This window comes from Cibotium barometz, chromosome 40 (genome assembly GCF_041138505.1).
Source record: "Cibotium barometz isolate CiBa-2024 chromosome 40, ASM4113850v1, whole genome shotgun sequence".
Lineage (NCBI taxonomy): Eukaryota > Viridiplantae > Streptophyta > Polypodiopsida > Cyatheales > Cibotiaceae > Cibotium > Cibotium barometz.
In genome coordinates, this window is record NC_141085.1 from 21,230,029 (window position 1) to 21,252,136 (window position 22,108).

The 22,108-nt window shown below is 44.6% G+C and overlaps 1 protein-coding gene across 1 annotated transcript in view; it reads left to right on the forward strand.

Annotated features, from left to right (window-relative positions):
- Positions 1 to 4,936: 4,936 nt before the first annotated feature.
- Positions 4,937 to 22,108, forward strand: part of LOC147615304 (uncharacterized) — a 49,115-nt gene continuing 31,943 nt past the window's right edge. Inside the window, exons 1-6 of the mRNA XM_086778981.1 lie at positions 4,937 to 5,151; positions 7,584 to 7,636; positions 7,738 to 7,796; positions 7,911 to 7,968; positions 8,060 to 8,127; positions 14,864 to 14,973. Coding sequence (XP_086635107.1) covers positions 4,937 to 5,151; positions 7,584 to 7,636; positions 7,738 to 7,796; positions 7,911 to 7,968; positions 8,060 to 8,127; positions 14,864 to 14,973 — 563 coding nt within the window. The remainder of the gene's footprint in view (positions 5,152 to 7,583; positions 7,637 to 7,737; positions 7,797 to 7,910; positions 7,969 to 8,059; positions 8,128 to 14,863; positions 14,974 to 22,108) is intronic.

Genomic DNA, 22,108 nt, shown 5'->3' on the forward strand with positions numbered 1-22,108 from the left:
GTGATTTGTGCGAGCATGAAAAACTGGGTTTCTTGTAACTGCCAATGCGCTCTCGTTGTCAGTGTAGATAGAAGTGGCAGACTCCTATCTAACATCCAAGTCAGCATAAGCTGTCTGAGCTACACACACTCAACCGTAGCTGTGAAAGTTGCCTTGTACTCAGCTTCACAACTAGAAGTGACCACAGTAGGTTGCTTCTTGCTCAACCAAGATATGCATGAGCTACCAAGCATGAAACAAAAACCACTTGTGGACACTCTTGTGTCATAGCAACCAGCCCAATCTGAGTCCGAAAAAGCATGTAAATCTGGCGGCAACGATCCCCCCTTGGGATAAAACAACCCAAGATGTACGGTGCCACTCAAGTAGCGAAAGATGTGTTTAACTGCCTTCCAATGCTGTGACCCTAGGCTATACATAAACCTGCTCACCTATGAGACTACAAACTGAATGTCCAGCCTCGTAATGCATACATAAATGAGGCAACCAACAGTTGTCTGATAGAGTGTGACATCAAAGTGATCTCCAGCATCATGAAGACTCAACTTCAAACCTATCTCCATTGGAGTAGCAATAGGCTTGCAATCTTCAAGGCCAAATCTCCGAAACAATGTCTCAATATACTTTGTCTGACACAAAGCAATACCTCCATCACACTGCTTAAATTGTATCCCCAAATAATGATACAAATGCCCCAAATCTGACATCTCAAAAGAGGCATTCAAATCAGCCTTAAAATCAGCAATATGACTCTCATTTGGTCCTGTGAGCAGCATGTCATCGACATAGAGAGCAATGATTCGATGTACATCATCCACACGTTTAACATACAAAGTGCTTTCTGAGTGGACTATTCTGAAAACCATGTGTAGTCAAATATGCATGTATCTTTTCATACCAAGCTTGTGGAGCTTGCTTTAAACCATACAAAGCCTTTTTCAACCTGCACACTTTGTTTTCCTGCCCTCTTTGAACAAAACCACAAGGCTGCGATACATACACCTCCTCATGCAAATCTCCATTCAAGAACGCAGTCTTTATGTCCAACTGATGTACATTCCAACCATTATGAGCTACCAATGCACAAATGCTACGAATGGTAGTCATACGACAAGTGGGAGCAAAGGTCTCATCAAAATCAATACCCTTTTCTTGAGCATAACCCTTTGCAAAGTCTAGCCTTATAGCAATCAACACTGCCATCTGGCTTTCGTTTCAACTTAAAAACCCACTTACATCCAATGACCTTTTTACCAATAGGCAAATCACACAAAGACCATGTACCATTCTTCATTATAGCATCATATTCACTTTGCATTGCCACCAATTTTCTGATTTTTGTGCCTCATCAAATGAAAGAGGTTCTTCCTCTTCACACATACTAGACACAGCCAAAGCATAACAATCTGATGCATAAGAGGCATGTTGAAAACCTGAACGAGTACGACTAGACATAGGTGCATCAATTTTACTATCATGCACTAGTCATTTAGGCATACCTCTAGCCTGCTCATTTTCAGCCCTATCCTCATAAATTAAATCCTGTAAATCTACATCAGAAATAGGATGATCTATGATGTTGTTTGAAATCTGCATAGGCTGAATATTTACCTCATTAGGACTTACATTTGAATTCCCACCTGTAAACAGAGGCAACAACATATCAAATACATCCCGTGAGCTCACACCTGTCTCTTTGGTACATGATAATAAAGGCTGCACAGCATCTTCCACAAAAACAACATCTCGACTAATCAAGATACGCTTTGACTGTGGATGATACAATTTGTAACCCTTGCTCTCAGCACTGTAACCAACAAAAATGCATTTGATAGCCTTATCATCCAATTTTCTACGTTGTTGCACAGGCACTAAAGCATAGGCCAAGCAACCAAAGACATGCAAGTGACCAATAGAAGGCTTCCTGCCATGCTAAGCTTCGTATGGAGTAACAGACTGCAAGGCCTTAGTGGGACACCTGTTGTATAAAAGGTAGTCTTCCCTTATACTTATCACCTTTTGGCATATTATTCATGTAGCCTTTCTTGGAGCTTATGCTTCTATGGCTGAGTCGTTCCATGTTTAGGTGGCTACTCTCTATGATGAGCAACACATGTATGTACTCAGGGCTAATGAGCGCAATCTGTGTGTACTCCATTCAATGAGTTCAGCCTAGATCTCTCATAGTTAGATCCCTTCTTTACAATATATATGATTTACTCTATGCTAATGAGTGCAATGTGTGTGTACTCCAGTCAATGAGTTCAGCCTAGATCTCTCACAGTTAGATCCCTTCTTTACAATATATATGATGTCTCATAATGATAATATTTTAAAACTAGCTAGCATAAAAACTAGGAAATAAAAATGGAGAACTATTTGCTATTATCACTGTGGATGATGGATGTGCTCTATTTTGTAAGGCCCCCAACATGAGGAGTAGTTGTTGTGAACGGGTGCTCCGACAGTCCATATCTTTGTGAAGGTGTTCGTACCCTTTTCAATACTTGTTTTAGGCTACCTTAAAACAAGTAATGGTAGTAACCTCTAAGAATATATTGTGTGCTATGTCGCCTTGCTTGTCACAACATCATCAACATTCTTCTTTTAGGCATTACACATGGAAAAATTGCATGCAGTTAACTTACCTACAACCACATGATGCCTACCCTGGTCCGCTCATTCCTCCTCCTCCCTCCATCGCCTTGATCAAGGAAACAATTTTGGCTGAAATGAAGCACACTACAATGATAAATAGTCCAAATTGTTATTTAAACAGAGTAATAATACTATTTGTTATCATGACATTCAACATTGTTCCTTTCGCTACCTTGGATGCATGAAGCAACAAGGACTCTTAGTTTTATGGCTTACTCATGTTTTCATAATATGTAGATGGTTAAACTCATGATTATTAGTAATATGACCCATTGGTATTGACTTAATGTGTCTCATGTAAATACTCACTTCCCTTGTCCTTACACACACATGTACACTAGTGACACCTTATTAGGTGTGAGGTTTACCCTATTTGCTTATGATACCCTAATGAATTACTCTCACCCATTAATCTAAGTGGTGACTTAACACATTGCTCTTACCCATCACCTAGAGTCTAGAGTGGCACTTAAGTAATGCTGTTAATGATTCCTTGTTTTCAACATAAGTGAGACACACACACACACACACACACACACACACACACACACACACATATTAATGACTCCTTGTTCTCACCATAACTGGTATATAAATATAAATAAATAAGTAAATAAATAATATATATATATATATATATATATACAGATCATAAGTCATCTACCACTTCAAGTTGTCTCTTTGAACCACTAGATGGTAGTATATCAGGTTTTTGTTTATTGTGATATCTATAACATGTAGGGGTGAGCATCACACTGAGACCTGCCTTCCCAAATGAGTTTACTAGTGTACTAATAGATATCTCTTGTTTTGATGGTGGTAAGTAACAACTCCTCTCATTCAATAAACAAACTAACTTGGAAAGCTAAGTCTATTAGCACTAATACATGCCTCTTATTTTGATGGTGGCAAGTAAAAGCTTCTCCCCTTCAAAAAACAAATTAACTTGGAAAGCTAAAGGCTAGTGTACTAATACAAGTCTCTTGTTTTGATGGTGGCAAGTAACAACTCATCCCCTTTAACAAACATATTAACCTAAGTCTACTAGTACTCTGATGTTGCATTTGATGGTGACAAACAAGTAATAACTCTTCCCCTTCAACAAGTAATAACATCTCCCCTTCAACAAGTAATAAGAACTCCTACCCTTCAACAAACAAATTAACTCAAAAGGCTAAGTCTACTAGTACTTTGACGTTGCATTATTTTCTATACATTGCCTACTCTTAATACAAATGTCTTGTCCTTTGGCTCACTAATTTTTTCATAAGTGTGTATTGATTTTATTTTTTTGGGTGACTCATTTATCGGTTTCGTGTGGGTTGTAATTCATTATCATTTTCCTAGGATGATCATGTCTAAAACACAATCGGTTGTCCCTTGTGACCTTGGCTTGGCTGGTCATTCATAGCATCCCTCATTTTTCAAAATGACTTACATAATCTACTCATCTCTCATCTTACCTTAAATATTGACAAAAAAATATCATGAGATGAGGCCCTTTTCTAATGGCTAGACCCAAGACCATGATTGAGAGAGGAGATTCATGGTTTCCATGAAGAAAGTGAAAAAGAAAAGAAAAGAAATGAGATGGGAGAATAAAAAAGAGAAAAGTGTTGAGATTGATCGCGTGTTAGTGCAGCAGTTAGAATGAAGTTCGAAAGTCCACAAGTTATGGGTTCGAATAGCGCGATGGCACTTGTGTATGTGGGTGAAAACAAGTTATACTTTGAGATTGATCGCGTGTTAGTGCAGCGGTTAGAATGAAGTTCGAAAGTCCACAAGTTATGGGTTCGAATCTCTTGAGTGACAGCGCGATGGCACTTGTGTATGTGGGTGAAAACAAGAAGTACTTTCAAGCCAAGATTTAAAAAAAATAAAAAATAAAATAGGGTTTAAAAAATTAAAAATAATCTTCAGTTAGACGCAGACTCGGAAGACCTGCCTTAATACAAAGGCCAGCCAGGGCCATGTAGATTCTATAGTACGAACATAACATGTTGCGCGCGCTTTCGCTGCAGAAAAGACGAGATATACAGGACGCCCTGCATTTGGCCAACCCAATCACTAGGGTGGCAACTCCTCGCACGTGTTGCATGGAAACTCCTCACACGCGTTCTCACATTGCACCCAACATTTGCGTCCTGGTGAACGCCCAGACATTCCTGTTAGAGGTACCCATAGCCAACAATCAAATAATTATTTTAGCATATATAATGTACTTTTATGACTACATAATTATCACAAAAATGTCATCATCCTCAACACATCCTAATGCATGCACAGTTTGTCTTCCTTGTTGGGAGCCAGGGCTCTTTCACAAATGTGCTTTTCCAAATGTGAAGGTGGAGGGATGGAGTCTCAAACACCATCATCACCAGATGGACATGCACCCGCGCATGCACATGCACATGCACATGCAGAATTCAAAGGAACAAGGCACTGGCATTCCATGGCACTTGACACCCTCAGGCTAGATGAAGCTTACAGAATGTAACCTCCTCATCAGACTTGCAGTTTATTTTCAAGATGGATAATCACTGTCATATTTTATATTGTTGGTCTTAGGGGTGCCTACAACATAGTCACAAGAAACAGCCGTTTCAATGCCTAGCAACGCGTTTCTCCATTTCAGGACCCCATCCGTTTCCATGGCCGTTTCTCATTTCCCAAGTGATATTGTCACAGGAAACGGCCGTTTCCACCCCTAAAAACTCGTTTCCCTGTTTCCATTCCTCGAACGTTTCCGTTCCCATTTCTCGTTTTTGGTGACTACGGCCTACAATGAGCCAGGATGCTCTCTTGTTGTGGAGGCCCTTATCGGACTGGTAAAGCGCATGGATGGACATGGCGCTGGCTGCATTTGGTGGGTCTGCACTAGCACCTTCTGGAGATATAGGGGACCAGGTTTTCCAGGCATTCTTTTGCATGCTCATGTCAGTAGACATGTGGGTGTTAAGAGGCAGAGCTCATGCTCATGCACTTCCTATGGGGAGGTGGAAGGGAGACTCGGTGCAAGGTCTAGAAATGTCTCTAGGAGAGTTTTACTCAGGGTTTACCTTACAAGAGAGCAGCCTTGGAAAGCAACTTATGAGGTGCATTCCTACAATTGGTACAGACTGGAGTCCCAGTGTAGATGGATCTTGACAAAGGCAAACACGAGAATGCTAAGGTCTCGCTTTATTGCAGCTAATAGCAAAGCATGTAGGGTGAAGTATGGTTTAAGAGGGAAACAATTAACCACAGAGGAGGAGTTTACTTGCAGCCCTTCATGTGGAATGAGTACATTTTTATGATCACAGATGCTTTCTTGGAGCTATTGGATGCATTGGCCCAGATATGAGCCAGGTCCAGCATGTGCAAGGAATTTAATGGGAAAGTCAACTGCAGCTTGTTCTCCACCCTTGACATGCAAGAAGAATTGACAAGAGGCTTATGAATACTTAATATTTCACGGATGGCTTTGCAAGTTGTACTACAGCTTATGATTGAGACCTGTCATTACGGAGCCTTTTACTTCTGTGAGAGCTATAGTGTTACATGTGCAGAATTCTTTGGACCTTCTAATCAGTTTTGTAGATAGAACATTCATTTGTTTTCATGCAAGTGAAAGGAGAAAGAGAGATATATATACTGCACGGTGCACCAGATTGGATCCCAACTACTCACTGAAGGGCCCCCGCCATGGATGGTGTATTTGCTTTTTTTCTGTAGATGAATGAGTATAAAGGATGGGGCTGGATGCTGCCTGGACTAAACCTGATTTTTTCTTGGTCAGGATGATCTCGATGAACTTGCCTGGCGGTGGACGAGCTGGACCCAGTCTTGGGTTGCCAAATGGCTCCCAAATCCATTCGTTGGATTTGCACCTGGTCGGCCAGCCTCTTATGCATTTGACTGCCCCATGGGCACCTAGTTGGGCTGCGCAATGGCTGCCCACAGCCCTTTGCGTTGGGCTTCATGCATCCCCTTGCTCAACATCCCTCCTAGGCTGATATTAATGGCTCTGGAGACTGTTCATACTTAGCCAAATTTTACCTAGACCTATATGACTCTTGACTTGGGTTGTCCCGTGCCTGACGAAAGTCTAATAAGTGCCCGAAAACCATGCACTTAATTACATCTTGCTGGTGGGTTAGACATGGACTGTGCTGGATTTAGCACAATGGTACTGTGGTCCCCATTGTGCTAAGTGTTTTCTTTACTGATAGGAGAATGGAAGTACAAAACATAGAAGAGGCAGAGGGGGTGTTGCATCCTATCTACCACCCCTTGTTGTACCAGCTGCAAAAAAAATGGAACCTCATGATAAACCAAGATCTCATTGACATTTCGTGAAGCTTGGCTTGGCCTCTAGGCTGGGCTGTAGTCAATGACTTTATTCTCAGCACAGCCTTCTACATTGCCTCTTCTTGGTTGTTTTCATGGTTTTATGTGGGGCAGTGAAAGAGATTGATTATGAACCTCACAAATGAGGGCCAGTGGTGCTTAAAAGACGGTTGTTATTTTGAAGAATTGTTGGCTGTACTATGTAGGTCTCTTTGCCTGCTGCAGGGGACCTCAAAAAGGGAAAAGAAAACCCTGAATATGGGCCAAAAAATTCTTTTCGTTCGCCCAAGACCCTGGCTGGGCCTTGGGCACCTGGATGGGGCTTGTCAAGGGCTGCATATGGTCTAGAATGGGCTAGAAATTTGTCCCTAACTAGAGGCCCCAAACCTGCTCTTCACTGGCACATCAGTTCCAGCTGAGCCTTCTCATAGTAGTAAAGCAAATATTTGGCTAGGGGGCACAGCACTGTGCAATGTATGGGTAAATCTTTTAGTTAGTTTTTCTATGGCAAAATATAATCAAGCAGGACAGCATGTTAGGTATAATTCTTCCACACACATTACTGCATTATTGATGACTGGCTCCTGTCATCACAGATTCGAGAAAGGAAGAAAAAACATTCTGCAACCATGTTCACTTACAACAGAAGGTACTGGGGGACTTCCTTTTTGCATTATGTTTTTTGGGTTCTTGCTGTACCACGAATGCTTTCTGCATTCATGCTAACTTAATCTACTCTTTTTATTGCAGGAATAGAGTTGGCACAACCTGCACCTGTTTACAGATTTCTGAACCGTGGTCTATACAAAGTAAACTTAGTCAATACCCCTAACGTTCATGGCTTTCTTAAAAAACATGCACAATTTCAGAAGTGATTAACAACAGGTTTTGCAATCAGCCATGTATTGTGTGCTTCTATGCAGGTATCCAGCCTTTCGAAGACATGGGATGATCTTGACCGGCCCTGTCCATGGATTCCTGGTAGCTGTACTCTTCTCTTTTTGAAAGATTGTGAGAGCTGGCTAGATAAATATATATTTATGGATATGTCTTCTGGCGGTTTTTTCTCCAGCACATGTAAATCGGACTTTCAATAACTTGACAGTGGATGATATTAAAGGTGCACGCCCAAATCCCAAGGTATGCATCTCTGCTCATTATTTTAGTAGAATGAGTGGGGTGGGGGGTGGGCGGGGGTGTTCCAAGACTGCCATCCACATTCATCTAACAAAGTACTGCCATGCTGGTTGTGAGACAACAAGGAATGCATCTCTGCATTTTGCTGGCTGCTTTCGAGATTACATCATTGTGGAACAAACAAGTGGATGATGGTGCCAATGCATGCCCCCTGGCATGGATGAATGAATAAAATTGTTGTGCAACAGTCTCTGCCATTCAGGACTTGTGCTGTAGTTGCTCACATTTGTCAATGTGGTTGAGTTAGCAGGATATTTGTGGGTGGGAAATGGGACCTGAGGCTCCCTATATGGTTGAGTAAATCTATTCATCTAAAGAGTCTTGGTACTTGATATTCTGTTTTCGGATAGCCACACAGGTGCTTTAATAGTGGCAAAATGTATGCCCTCCTGGTTTTAATTAAAGTGTACAATGGTTTTTGTTTTTAGGAGTCGCCCAATAGATGCTGCCATCTCTTTCTCTATATACCTCAATCAAGGTAGTGGTACTTGTGCAGAAGGGATTAACCTTTGATGCATAAAGCATGTCTAGACAACAAAAAACTGAAAGAAAATACCTGCACAACCACAAACATGATAGCAGCACTGGTTAGCAGTGGCCGAGGACGGCCCCTTCCCTGCTGATTGGCGGTCAGATGGCTCAATGATTGTGTGCTTTTATAGATTAGAGCTTACAATGGTCTGTCTCTCACCTAATCTACCCAATACATGGCCTCAGTTGTCGACCTGTTGCATGTGACAGTGTGGGAATGTGAGCTCCCTCTTCAGTCTTCTAGATCTTAGCTAGCTTCTCTGCTGAATTGTTTCTCAAAAAAGCATGTAATCCAAAATAATAAGAGGCCAATGGGGGGAGGCGGGTCAACACAAACTCACTCAAAATTGCAATCACGTAAGCTGGTGTTGCTGGACTTGCACAAGCTGGAAAGTTAACTGCAAGAAGATAAATAGATCTTGACAGGTGCTGGAGATGGCTGGTCAAATCATGTCTACTCGATATTGTATATGTATTGTGGGACTGGAGTGTTTCTTTCACCCTTGTTTAATCCCGTTAATGGAAGTGTTCATGCACTAGCACTAATCTCTATTTTTAATTTACACTAGGGAAGCATTTTTGCAATGAACTGGCTCCCATCAAACCAAAATGCTGCGTAGATCGAATACTCTCTGAACTTCCATCCGCATCTTCTTGGACTCCCTTTGTTTTGATAAAAATGACCCGCTCAAAGATGATGCCATCTATTATTAGCCAGCTCTTTCTCGTCCTTGTATGGTGGAGATGGTTTGCAAGTTTTGGTTATTCCAGACAAAGGGTTACATGTCTGAGCATCTGGTTTCATAACTTTAGGCAATTCCCTTCTTCTTCGATGTCTAAGCATCTGGTTTCAGAACTTTAGGCAATTCTCTTCTTCTTCGATGCCTGCGTGGTCAGAAAGCAACAAAAAACGTCTCAAGTTTTTTTAATGTCAAACCCCCTATAATCTTTGAATCGGGCATAAGGCGGCAACACTGACATAAAGCTGGAGCAATACACCTTTGAGCCAGTAGAGTGCCAACCGGTAGCACGCCCGTAATGCATCACCAAAAAAAGACCCGCTGCTTAAGTGGGAACTTTGACTTCCACACCTTTTTTAAAGTCAATTTCCACCAAGGCAAAGGCTTATCCAAGTGCCATAGCCTGTTCCCATGTTCCACTATCCAAGGTTGAGGAATAAGCAAACGGTAGGCCTTGGAAGCAGTGAGGAGATGGAATGAGAATGAGGCATAACCCGGCTGCTGACGATCAAAATGCCAATCCTGTAATGAATCCTCCTCCTCAAGGGAGAGTACCGGCTGAAATGGAGCCAGAAGTTTAGCCATGGTACGCCATATCGGCCTATAATGCATGCCCAGATGCCATTGCACCTGGTGGCCCTAGGGAAAGAAAGAACCATAACATGTTCATCAACCACATCCTGTACCATACGTATTCCCAAAGTCGATAGATGATAAGCCTTTCTTGGGTGATCCAACGCTAAAGGCCGAGGAAAGGCTCGACTCCAATGAATGCTCTGAGATTGGAGTGAGTTTCGTGTATGTGGAGGTCTACCTGACCAATGGATGAAACATAAGATTTGCTGCCAAGCCGTAATCAAAGAAGTGGCATAAGGGCAACCTGGTATGCGCCTAGTAAGATGACCAAAAATGACATCCGAGTGATCCAAAGCCCATAAGCATCTACTTTCATGTGTGCACACATGGCTGCCAACATCTTCGTCTCCAAGGTTGCATTTGACAGACAAAGTCAATAAGCAATGCGGCCTTACGTGCCAGCATGTGATAGTGAATGTCGAGAATGTTCAGGCCCCCATGCATTTTTGGCGAGCGCACACAAGCATGTTTGAGCAAATGAAGCCCTTTGCGATTCGATTGTGTTCGCCAGAGACAGGCAATGGCACGAGACATAAATGTATCAATCTGCTTACTAGTCCAGGGTAACAAAGGAAGGGGGGTAGGGCGCGTGGCCCTACCACCTGAAACTGAATGTACGCCATGATGATCGACTGGACAATTCGCAAGCGGACATGCAAAGGCCAAGTGAATAGTTTCCAGTAATCAATTTTGCACTCCAATTAGCACCCATACCATCTCATCTTTCAAAGAAACATCCCAGCCAATTGGGTATCCCAAATGCTTGGCCAACTAACTGGGTGGAAGAATCTGACCTAGCCAAAGATTAGAATGCCAAAGATAGTGGCGGACTGATAATAGCTTCGACTTTCGAAAATTGACATGCAACCCAGCTGCTAGCCCATAAAGCAAAAGGGCATCCATAATCTGTTGCAAATCCGTTGGGGTATTTCCAGGGAAGAAGAAGGAATCATCAGCATAGGCCTGTGCCACAAAGTGAGAACCATCCGGCATCGCAATACCATGCAAGCTGCCCTGCTGCGTAGGCTTGTCAATATATAACAGCAAGGGGTGTGTGGCAATGGCATAAAGCAACGCACTAAGTGGGCAACCCTGACGCATCGATTTACCCAAGGTCCAAGCGGCCGAAAGTCCCTGACCAAAAATGCATTGAGCAGTACCCCCCTAGTATAGCCAATAAATCACATTTCGCATTTTGGGTCCAAAGCCCATCCGATCCATCACCCCAGCTATGAAGTCCCAGTGGACAGTGTCAAATGCCTTAGCAATATCTACTTGCATGATCAGGACATCCTGGTCAGTGTACTTGGCATACTTAATAACCATGTAGGCATTTGCTATGTTGTCTATAATTTGCCACCTGGCAACAAAGCAGTATTGTGCTGGGTGCAATCCCGAATGAAGGTAGCCCTTAATGCGATTAACTATCATTTTGGTGACCAATTTATAAACAACTGGCATAAGAGAGATGGGCCTCCAATCACCTAAATTCTCACAGAGTTACTTTTTTGGGAGCAATTTCAGCAAGCCTTCCTTCCAAGAATGAGGCAACATGTCGTCACGCCAACATTGATTAATCATGCATAGCAATGGAAGCTTCAATTCTGGCCAAAATGTGTGAAAGAATTCAACCATCAAACCATCCCACCCGGGAGACTTCCATTTGCCCAAACCTCTAAGTGCAGCCTGTAGTTCTTCCTCCGTAAAGGACTCTTCCAAGCCTTGTGCCTCATCAAGTGATAGGATCAGTGTAACCTCATCCAAAAGCATAGTGCAAGCAGCCAGTGCATCTTGTGTAAGTGGCATAGGATGGGCAAACAAATCCCTAAAATGAGAGTGACATATTTCCGCAAGCTGTTGCTTAGTAGAGGTCCACGGGCCATCAGACAACATAAGACGTGCTATGCCTTGCTTTTGTCTAGATGCATGAAGATCTTTGAAAAAAGACTTGGAAGAGCATCCCTTATCAAGCATTGATTTTTGCCGGGCACGCACTTGCCACTTTGCAATCTTTCATTTATCATTGTCCTTGATACAAGATTCAGCATCCATGAGAGACATTTTCCTCGACAGTCAATGGTCTTGTATGACTAAGTTTAGTGTAAGACTGCACAATGCTTTTGGCCTCTGCCACCCTCTCCCGTAAAGCACCCATGTACCACTTGCCATAGTCCCTTATTAGCATTTGCATGCGTGAAACAAAACAACGCCATGCAATGTCAATATCCTCATTCAACTGCAACAAAAGGGGTTGCGCAGCCGAGCGTACCAAATCAACAAATGCATCATGAGTGAGGTAACTATCGTTGATGAGAAGTAATCGTTTATGTGACAGAGGTGGGTTATGAATCCCCATTCCAAAGTATAGAGCTAACCACAACCATTCACATTGTGTGGTCAATCCATATGCGGCATGTAAAGGCGTCATACTGATTTGCATTTAACAAATACCATCGATCAAGATGGGCAAAATAGTGCAATTGAGCATTATGCTGAAATGTGAATCCAAGAGTGTCTGGCATGAGCCGTCTCGAGAGATCCAAAGCATGCAAACCCTCAATCCTACTATACCATTCTGCTTGCTCGGCCCGCAACATATGGGAACGATGTGAGGAGTTATCCTCATGGCTAGGTGAGTTATTGAAATCCCCTGTGAGAAACACATTTGTAACCCATGGGTAACATCGGATGGAGCGCCAAAGTTCCGCTCTACGAAGCAATGTCTGTGAAGCATATATACTAGCAAACTCGTAAACCTCACTAGCAATGAGACACTGCACCACCATCCACCGTCCCTGTGAGTCATTGTATGCGACACATGGCTGCAAATCGTGTTTAACCATGACGAAAGTACCCGAAAAGTTGCTTTTGCCAGCATAAAAAATCTGATACCCCGAGAAAGCACCATTTCTACCAGCAAACAGGTGTTGATTGTGTTCTTGCACACACACTACATGCAATTGCATACTATTTACATATGTCCAAAAGAGTGGGGTCGCAGAGGCCCTGTATGTTAAAGCTAATGCATTTCAATGGTATATACATATGGAAATGATGAAGGATGAAGAAGTTCACGATTCGATTTGCGTAGGTGCCTGGCTCCTTGCATCACCATGTGAGGGGACAGGAACCTCAAAGCCCATTAAAACATTACCCACATCATAAATGTTATTGGCAAAGAACAGACCCTCTTTAACGACTGCAGCCCATAGCCTTCCCACACCACTGATTTCAGCAGAGCGACTAGATTGACCATTAGAGGGTATTGAAGCGGTCCAGTTATGAGTGGGGACCACACGGGGTTTTGCATGGATTGGCTTTTTAGGCCGTTGCCATGCTGATGCATCATCTTTCTCTACACTTTTGGCCTGAGTAGAAATAACCTGTGGGGCTGCAGGCATCTTGCCTTTTCCTTTATTGCGAATTAGATCCTCAGAAGCAACCGGTTTGCCCTTTTGTTGCTGCTGCATTTGAGTTAATTTAGCCACTTTTGAAGGATGCATGGTTGCAACTGGAGGTTGCAGGAGGGTCTGAGGGCATTCTGAGGCCATGTGTCCAAATTTTTTACATGTAAAACAAGCACCTGCAAATGTGCCCCATTTCAACTCAAAAAACGCAGGACCCATGGTAAGGTCATCAATCTGTAGCATAATCGAGGAGTGGGTACATCCGTATCCCGGAGAATGCAAAACATATTCCCATTGCCATTAGGCCTCGGAGGACAAATAACTTTTCCCATACTGGTAGCAATTTGTGGCAAAGTAGCCCCAGGCATTTGGGAAAATTCACAACCTCCACCCACACCAGGCATTTATGACGTATCAAACTTTGATAATCCTCTGTAGGTGACCACGGCAATACATGAGCATTTGTGCCCTAAAGTACAATGGTGATTTTTCCAACAGCATTTGTTTAAAACGAGGCTCAGAACACAAAACCTCATAAAAGCCTCATACTGCAAAGTAAATACCATCAACACCGCATACACCCAACTCTGAGTTCAACAACCATTGAGCAACATCATTTGCATTGGGCATTTTTCCTGGAAAAAAACAAAATGATTGCATTCTCTGCAAAGCGCTTAACAGGGGATATAATATCTGGCAATGCAATCGACACAATGTGCTCATGAAGTGGCTTATCCCATGCTTTGCGAATGTTAGCAAAACCCTCATGCATTGCATCATAGACTATTTGAGCATCAATAGTGTCAGGGCGACTGCATAACCTGTCGGCGTTTAGGTTCCACACTAGTTGAGCGGACGGGAAGGGAGACGGCAAAGGCGACAATAACAAGAGGAGTATACGCTAAGCAGGAACAGACGATAGACAGCAAGAAAAGGCGGCAGCCCACTGTAGGACCACGTCACAGCCCACAGCAAAGACAGACGGGAGAAAGGACACCTAGCAGAAGCAGACGACAGTCTGCAAGGAAAGGCAGAAGCTCTCGGAAGACAAAGGCGACAGCCTGCAGCAAAGACTGACAACGGCCTAGAGACTGGCAGGAAGAGGCGAGCAGACTCAGCAGCATAGGAGCAGAGAAAGGCGAAAACACCAGCACAAGCAGGCGATGAACCTCTGTGCAGCTTCTTTCTCTCTCACACACATGTGCACCCCAGACTGACAATAACATGGTTCTCTGTTAAGTCGAACACATATAATCAACGTGAAAAAAAGAAAAAAACAACAATCAAAGTTAATCTAGTTGTTGGTTTGAATGGTCTTCTTTTAAATAATTTTCTTATCAAGCTCCTAAACTTTGTGTGTTTAAGAACATGAAGTTGGGAAATGCTGCTAGAGGAACCAATCCCTTGGAACCAGTTTACAAGTTGCCTACCTGCAAAGAGTCTCCTCCTTTAGAGCCTAAGTTTCTTAGAGACAAGTAATCATACTAGCTCTAACTTGTGCATGTGTTTGAAATGTATTGTTTCCACAAAATTGTTTTTTCAAGGTAAATATTTGTTTTTGGCAAAAAAAAAGGGACTCCTATTAAATAAGAATAGATCCATCCAAAATCACGGCCATCGGCCAGAAAAGACTTCATTCCAAAATGCAGAGGGTGTATGCAGCCAATCTGGGATACGATGATGCCATGAAAGTCCAGAGAGAGAAGATGAGAAGGAAATCCCATGGTCCATCTCCTTCATAAAAGAAATGCTTCTAGCTTGTGCAGATCTGGAAGGTTCCTATGTATGAGTCCAAACGGGTGTAAGAATATGTATAATATCAACCCAAATTATGCCCATGCACTGAATGTAATAAGTTTTGAGTGCTGTCCATAGCCTCTATGTATCTAGTGTAACATGCGGAAGAACTGCCTGTATTAAGAACTGTGCAAAACGCAAAGATGAACAGAGAGAAGAAAGAGAATGTTGCTGTGACAGTGTTTTCAGTATATATGTATCAAGATGCACATAGATCCTAGCCAACATGGCCTCCAAAAGGAAAACCTCAGACTATGACCTGTCCCAATCGTTCCTGGGATCAGATGACTAATGGCTAAAGTGACCCTTGCTATTTATAGGCTCTACTCCATATGGACTCCATGCTTGGCATCTTGCTTCCAAAACTTGAGGCACTCTTGACGACTTGGATCTTGTCTTGAAAACCTTATGCTGCAACCTTGGATTGCTCCAATCTCTAATGCTCTGTTCTGTGCGCACCTGTTCTTCTTGTCCCCTCCTTGGGCTGAAGACCTGTACCTTTCTTGGGCAGAGAGCTAGATCCCTTCTTGGAAGCATGCAACCCCTTGTTCCTCCCCTCATCATTGTACCATGGCTGCCAGGGGGGATTCATACCCCATGATATCCACCTGGGGGCTCTATACCCCATGGTTGCCCTCATTGTGATACCACCCGTATACCTGATGCCGAAGAACCACTTGATTGCATTTTCCTGTCTGGACAAAAAATAGCCACATTTTTATTGTGTGTTTTCCAAATATGCACCACTACCAGGCTTTGATACCAATGTAACATGCGGAAGAAGTGCTTGTATTAAGAACCGTGCAAAACACAAAGATGAACAGAGAGGAGAGAGAGATGTTGCTAAAACAATGTTTTCTGTATATATGTATCAAGATGTTCATAGATCTAGCCAACATGGCCTCCAAAAGGAAAACTAAGCCTATGGCCTATTATTTATAGGCTCATGAAACTCTATCCGACTGTCGGCCAGGTCCTTGGTCAAAAAAACACAAAAAATCCCATGAAATGGCTTGTCAATGCCTAAAAAGGCTCCTAATCCTAGCTAAAATAGGAGAGTTAAGTATGTCCACATCTGTGCATGTGACATCTAGCCCTCCAAATTTGCCAAGCTGAGATATTGGCTCCCAATAAGTGACTAACACTCGTAGTTGTCCTCCTCCAAGAATTCGCTCCAACATGCCCAGTCGCAGTCGCAAAACAAAAGAGGAGGAAAATCGTTCAACGAACCACCACAGATTGGGGCGACATTGAGAATTGGCCTGGTACACGGCTACAGGGGTGCCCAGTATTGAAATCAACCACCTCGATGCGGAGGTATCCAACAGTGCCCAGTTTCGTGAATGTCCTCCTGAATACATCAGTCCCTGGGTACGACTTTGCAAATGCAGAACTGATTGACAGGAGAGAGGAGCAGCGTGGAGAGAGAGCAATGGGAGCACAGCGTGAAGAGAGAAAAGAGCACAGCGTGGAGAGAGAGAGGGACAATGGCTGCGTGGAGAGAGAGAGAGATAGAGAGGCAGCAGGAACCCTAAAACCAACAGCCTACAGGAGGCAAAACTCTAAAATGTGCAGCTGGCAGCATGGGAAACCCTAAAACGACCTGCTGTGGCATACTGAAACCCTAAAACGACCTGCTGCTGTAGGCTTGCTCATTGCCAATAAGGCAGACAACAGGGTGGCGTGTAGAGAGAGAGAAAGCACAACCCTTGGCCTGGAATAGACAACAGTGGGCTGCAATATTCCAGATTGCGGCAGGCAAGGAATGCAAGAAGAGCTCAAGCATGGCGGTTCAAGTCGGCCTTTTTTCTGATCAGCCTCATGGCTGATCAACCCCCCCCCCCCCCCCCCCCCCCCCCCCCCCCCCCCCCCCGTCCCCCCTCCCTGCCGGGCCGGGCGAACCATTACTTTCTCAAAAGCTGAGCTTGCGACCCTTTTTGCCAAAATTGAAAAAGACATAGAGACAACCCTCATTGTCAAAGTGTTTGGGTCTCATCCCTCTCGTCTCTAGGCCCGTGACTGGGTCCTCACGGTGTTGCCCTCCGACCTTACTCTGCACTTCAAGGACGTCAGATTACTTGGGAGAGGCTTCTTCCAAGTCGACTTTCCTCGTGCATATTGGCCTATGCTGGAGGCCATTGGGTCATCGTTTGGACAGGTCCTTCAGGTGCCGCCCTACCCTACCTTATCGACTTCATCAGCCCTGGTGGTCACTGCCTCGGCAGATGCTGTCCCTAGGGTTACGGTGCTCGCTGGTTGTGATGAGCCTCTTGATGATTTTGTGTTGTTTCCAAGACCTAAGGGTCTCCTGAAGCAACGTATGGGGGTTGCTGGTAAACCTGACCAGTGCCGGGTTTGTCACCAGCAGGGGCACTTTGCCCGGGATTTCCCTAGAGCTGCAAACACGCTTCCCCCTCCACATAGCCTATGGCCCCAGCCCGTCGAGTGGTCCCTTGGGTGTGGCGGGTCATGTCACGTGCCCATCCTCCGCGTGGGGATGTTGGGACCCAGGATGACTTTGTTGAGTCCTCCCTGCTTGGGCAGGGCAGTTTGCAGGATGTACATGGCTTGAAAGATTATGCAGATAAACAACAGAATGCACAACAAGATGTATCAGGTCACAATGCCTTGCATGGCAATCATGTATCTCGCACTTATGCAGACACTGTGTAGAGTCCTGGACATGGGAATGATAGTGGACTTTGTCCCAAAGATTACCCCCTCCTTCAGCATTATGAGAGGAGGGCTCCGGCCCAACGTTTGCTTCGGTCACAGGTCAAAACTCCATCTTGTCCATGAGGATTGTCTCATGGAATGTGTAGGGCCTAGGGGGGCTTCCCACCCGTAGTAGGAAGCACCTTGTGAAGGACCAGCTCCATCAAGCAGTCTCACAGGTGGAAATATGGATGTACTTTTGATGCAGGATTACACATGGGATAGGCTTCAATGCTGCAAAACTGCCAAGTTTCTTTCAGGCTTTCCTTTTGGTCTGGGGCAGTTGGAACCAAAGGAGGTGTTTGCATTTCAGTTGCAGCTTCCCTCTTGCCTCATGTTGTTGGATCTAGTGTTATTATACCTGCTAGGGCTCAGTGGATTATGATCATGCATGAGGGTCAGAAGTTAGGCATCCTGAATATCTATGCACCTAACTTGAGAGGTGAAAGGGTGGCCTTTTGGGACACCATCACAGGGCTTCTCCCCCAGGTTGATAATTGGATAGTTGGAGGAGATTTCAATATGGTTGAGTTGCCTTCCGACAAAAAGGGTGGCCGTGAGGGCAGAATTCACCCCTTGGAGCATGCCTCATGGGATAGATTTACACTTTTCTTATATGGCAGGGATTGTTGGACATAGGATGACTTCCACAGGAGGCCCAATTCTCTCTCTTACTCTTGGCATAATCGCAGGAGGGGGAATGATTGCATTTTTGCACGGCTCGATAGATTCTGTGGATGATTGGGCCCTTGATAGGGGGGGCACTATCGCTATTATGCCTGGCACCACCAAATCAGATCACTGCCTAGTTGCTCTTTGTCTCAGGGAGCTTGGGACTCAGAATGCCTCCCCTCATGTTCGCATCCCTGATTCTCTTTATTTGGATGCAGAGACCTCACTTGTGATCAGAGAGATTTGGAGGTCATGTGATGATCCCGACCCTCGCCACAGGGTTACCATGGCTCTGGAAAGGACCAGCCAGCACTATCAATCTATTGCGTTGGCCAAGAAACAAGAGATCTTGGAAAAGGAGAGAGCTATCAGACGGAGGATTGTGGCGCTTCAGAGGGAACATGAGAAGCATCCTCATTCTCCTTGGATTTCAGATCTTTTATCTCCAGTCAGAGCTGAGCTATAGGTGGTCTTGGATAGGCGTTCCGAGTTCTTGTTTCACACTACTGAGGCATTCTGGGTACAAATGGGTGGCAGATGCAACACACAATTCTTCTCCTCACAAAGACCTACCCATAGAAGCAGGGAATCTGTCAGGTGTTTGCAGGACTCGGTGGAAGTGATTCAGACTGAACCGGATACGGTGAGGAGTATTGCCTCAAATTTTTATCGGGTTTTGTTGTCTACAGAGGCACCCTGTACCCAAACTCATTACAGATGATATGTGTTCCTCTTTGGATGCTCCTTTCTCGAAGGATGAGTTGAGGCTGGCTTTGCTGGCTGTCCCAAAAGGAAAGTGCCCTGGGGATGATGTTCTCTCCCCATCTTTCTTTATTCAGTTTTGGGATCACATTGGGGATGAGATCACTCTTGCCTTGCAGGAGATGTGGTGTACAGGTATGATGCCACCCCATCTTACGGAGGGCCTTATCCACCTTATCCCAAAAGGTTGGGATAAGACCAACCTCAAGCAATGGAGGCCGATTACGTTATTAGGTTCTACATATAAAATTCTAGCTAAGGCTCTGAGCGTGAGGCTGCACAACCGGTCCTCCAAAGGATCATTCATGACACACAGAATGGCTTTCTCCAAGGAAGGAGTATTTTTTATAACATTTTTTAATTTTGGGAAGCTATTGAGTGGGCTAAAGCTAGCCACCAACCCCTTGCCATCCTTTTGTTGGATTTTGAAAAAGCATACGACAGAGTGTATTGGGGTTTTTTGGAAGGCACAATGGCACATATAAGATTCTCCCAGGATTGGATCAGAGGGGTCTCTTGCCTTTATAGGGAGGCCCATAGCACGGTTTTGGCCTGTGGGAGACGAGGTGAGCGCTTTCAGATTTCTCGCTTGGTGCAGCAGGGTTGTCCCCTTGCTCCCCTACTTTTTCTCATTGCGGGAGAGGCCATGAGCAGATTCTTCGGGCCACCCCAGGTGTCACGTGTCTCAGATTGTCTTTATGCACAGAGGATGAGCTTGTGGATTTAGAGTTAGATGACACCGCGATGTTTCTAGAGGCTTCACATGCTTGTCTTTGTGCTTTTCAGACACCATTATTGGATATGTTTTGTTTGGCTGCAGGTGCCAACATTAATTGGCACAAGTCTGTTGGATTTTGGGTCAGTGACTCCCCACAGATAGATTGGGGCTTAGATGTGGGGTTTACTTGGATTGAGAGAGGATGTACTGCCAGGTAGCTTTGGCTGTCAAGTTGGCATTGACATTTCCCCAGCACAACAGTTTGCACCTGTACTCATGAGCATTAAGAGCAAACTTCAACATCTGGCATCTAGAGTGTTGTTGGTTAACCAAGTGCTGCTGTCCACAGCCTGGTTCATCACCTCGTGTTGGGTTTTTCATAGAGGATGCATTGGCCAACTTGGCCACCTCATTAGGAACTTTTTGTGGTCGGTTGGATGGCACTGCACACATGGGCTGGAGTTGCCTGGGAAACCATTATCAGACCCAAGCATGAGGGGAGATCGAATATCATTGACCCAGAGGTGCAGTGTAAGGCGTTGCTTTGCAAGTTGATTGTCTGAGGATTTTGTCTTGGCACTGAGCCTTGGAAGGACTTTCTCATGCAACAGGTTATGAGATGCACTCCAGTTAGGGGTGGCGACTGGCTCTACAGCTCACGGTTCATCTTCTCTGAGGCAGATCACTGCCCCCCCTCCTCACCTCTGGTTAGGTCCCTTCTTCGGGCTTGGGAGTGCATGAGAAGTTTTCTAGTTCATATACCTCCTCGGTCAGTTGAGGAGGCTTACAAACAACCCATTTTGTTGAATGATTTGATCGTGGATGCGCATGGTAGATCTCTTGGCGCTGCCACACATATCTATTGGGCTGCTTGGGAGATGTTGTTTCCTTCTGTCCTGGAGTGGAAGAGGATTAAGAGCCTCACGGAGGATCAGAGGGTTGGCCTTACTCATCAACACTTGAGGGGAGCTAGTCGGAGGATGGATGCAGACTCTGATGACGAGGGTGCTACAATACCTGAGGGGTGCAGGGCTGGGCGGGTGCCAGAGGATTGCACAAGAGCAGAAAACGCAAAAGGTTTGTTGGGCTGCTGCTGCTGCTACAGGGGGCAGAGCTGACAACAGAGTGGACTGGTGTTGCTGTGTGTAGAGGAAGTAGCCAACAGCTATTGTGTGCAGAGAAAGGATTCGGGCTGCTGCTGCTGATTCAGGGTCGATTCAGGCTCCTACAGAGGAAGCGATGATGATCTAGGTTGCTGCAGAGGTAGGCCGGCAACAACAGTTTCTTGATATTGATTCGGTTGTTTATATATGTTGTTGGGCTGTTGGTTGGCCCAGGTAAGGGCTGTCGGCCAGCAACAAAAGACAAAAAACCAAATAAAATGCCCTTTTTGGGTTGGTTTCCACACACTTCGTCTTTGCATCTCTGAGAATGCCAATGCCTAGCGGAGGTGGAGATTGCACACACCATTATTGAGTGCAATCTCTCATTCCATGTTTGGCTGAAAGTAGAGCAATGGAAGACAATGGTCAAAGCCATTGCGAATGTGGGTCCATGTGAAGGATGGGACCAGTGTAGGCTACTCCGACATGCGTACTAAGAGGCTGAATGAAGAGAAGGAGAGAATCGATAGGTCTCTCAATCCCATGCGAGCAGGATGGGCCAGGTACGGGTGTAGCATCCTCTCCGATAGATGGAGCTATCGGAAGAAGAGGGGTATCATCAACATACTTGTCTCTTGCACTGTGTGGGCCGTGGATTTTGGAAGGCGGGGAGGAAGACCTCGGGCGAGTTCATATATCGCCATATCAAGCAAGCAATTATGGAGTGAGTGACAAAATTTCAAGTTGCATATGAATCATGATGATAATGCACTTGCATCCATAATTCCATTTACGTAATGATGTATGTTGTAACTTGTGGACCGTGGTATGTAGGTTGGCCTA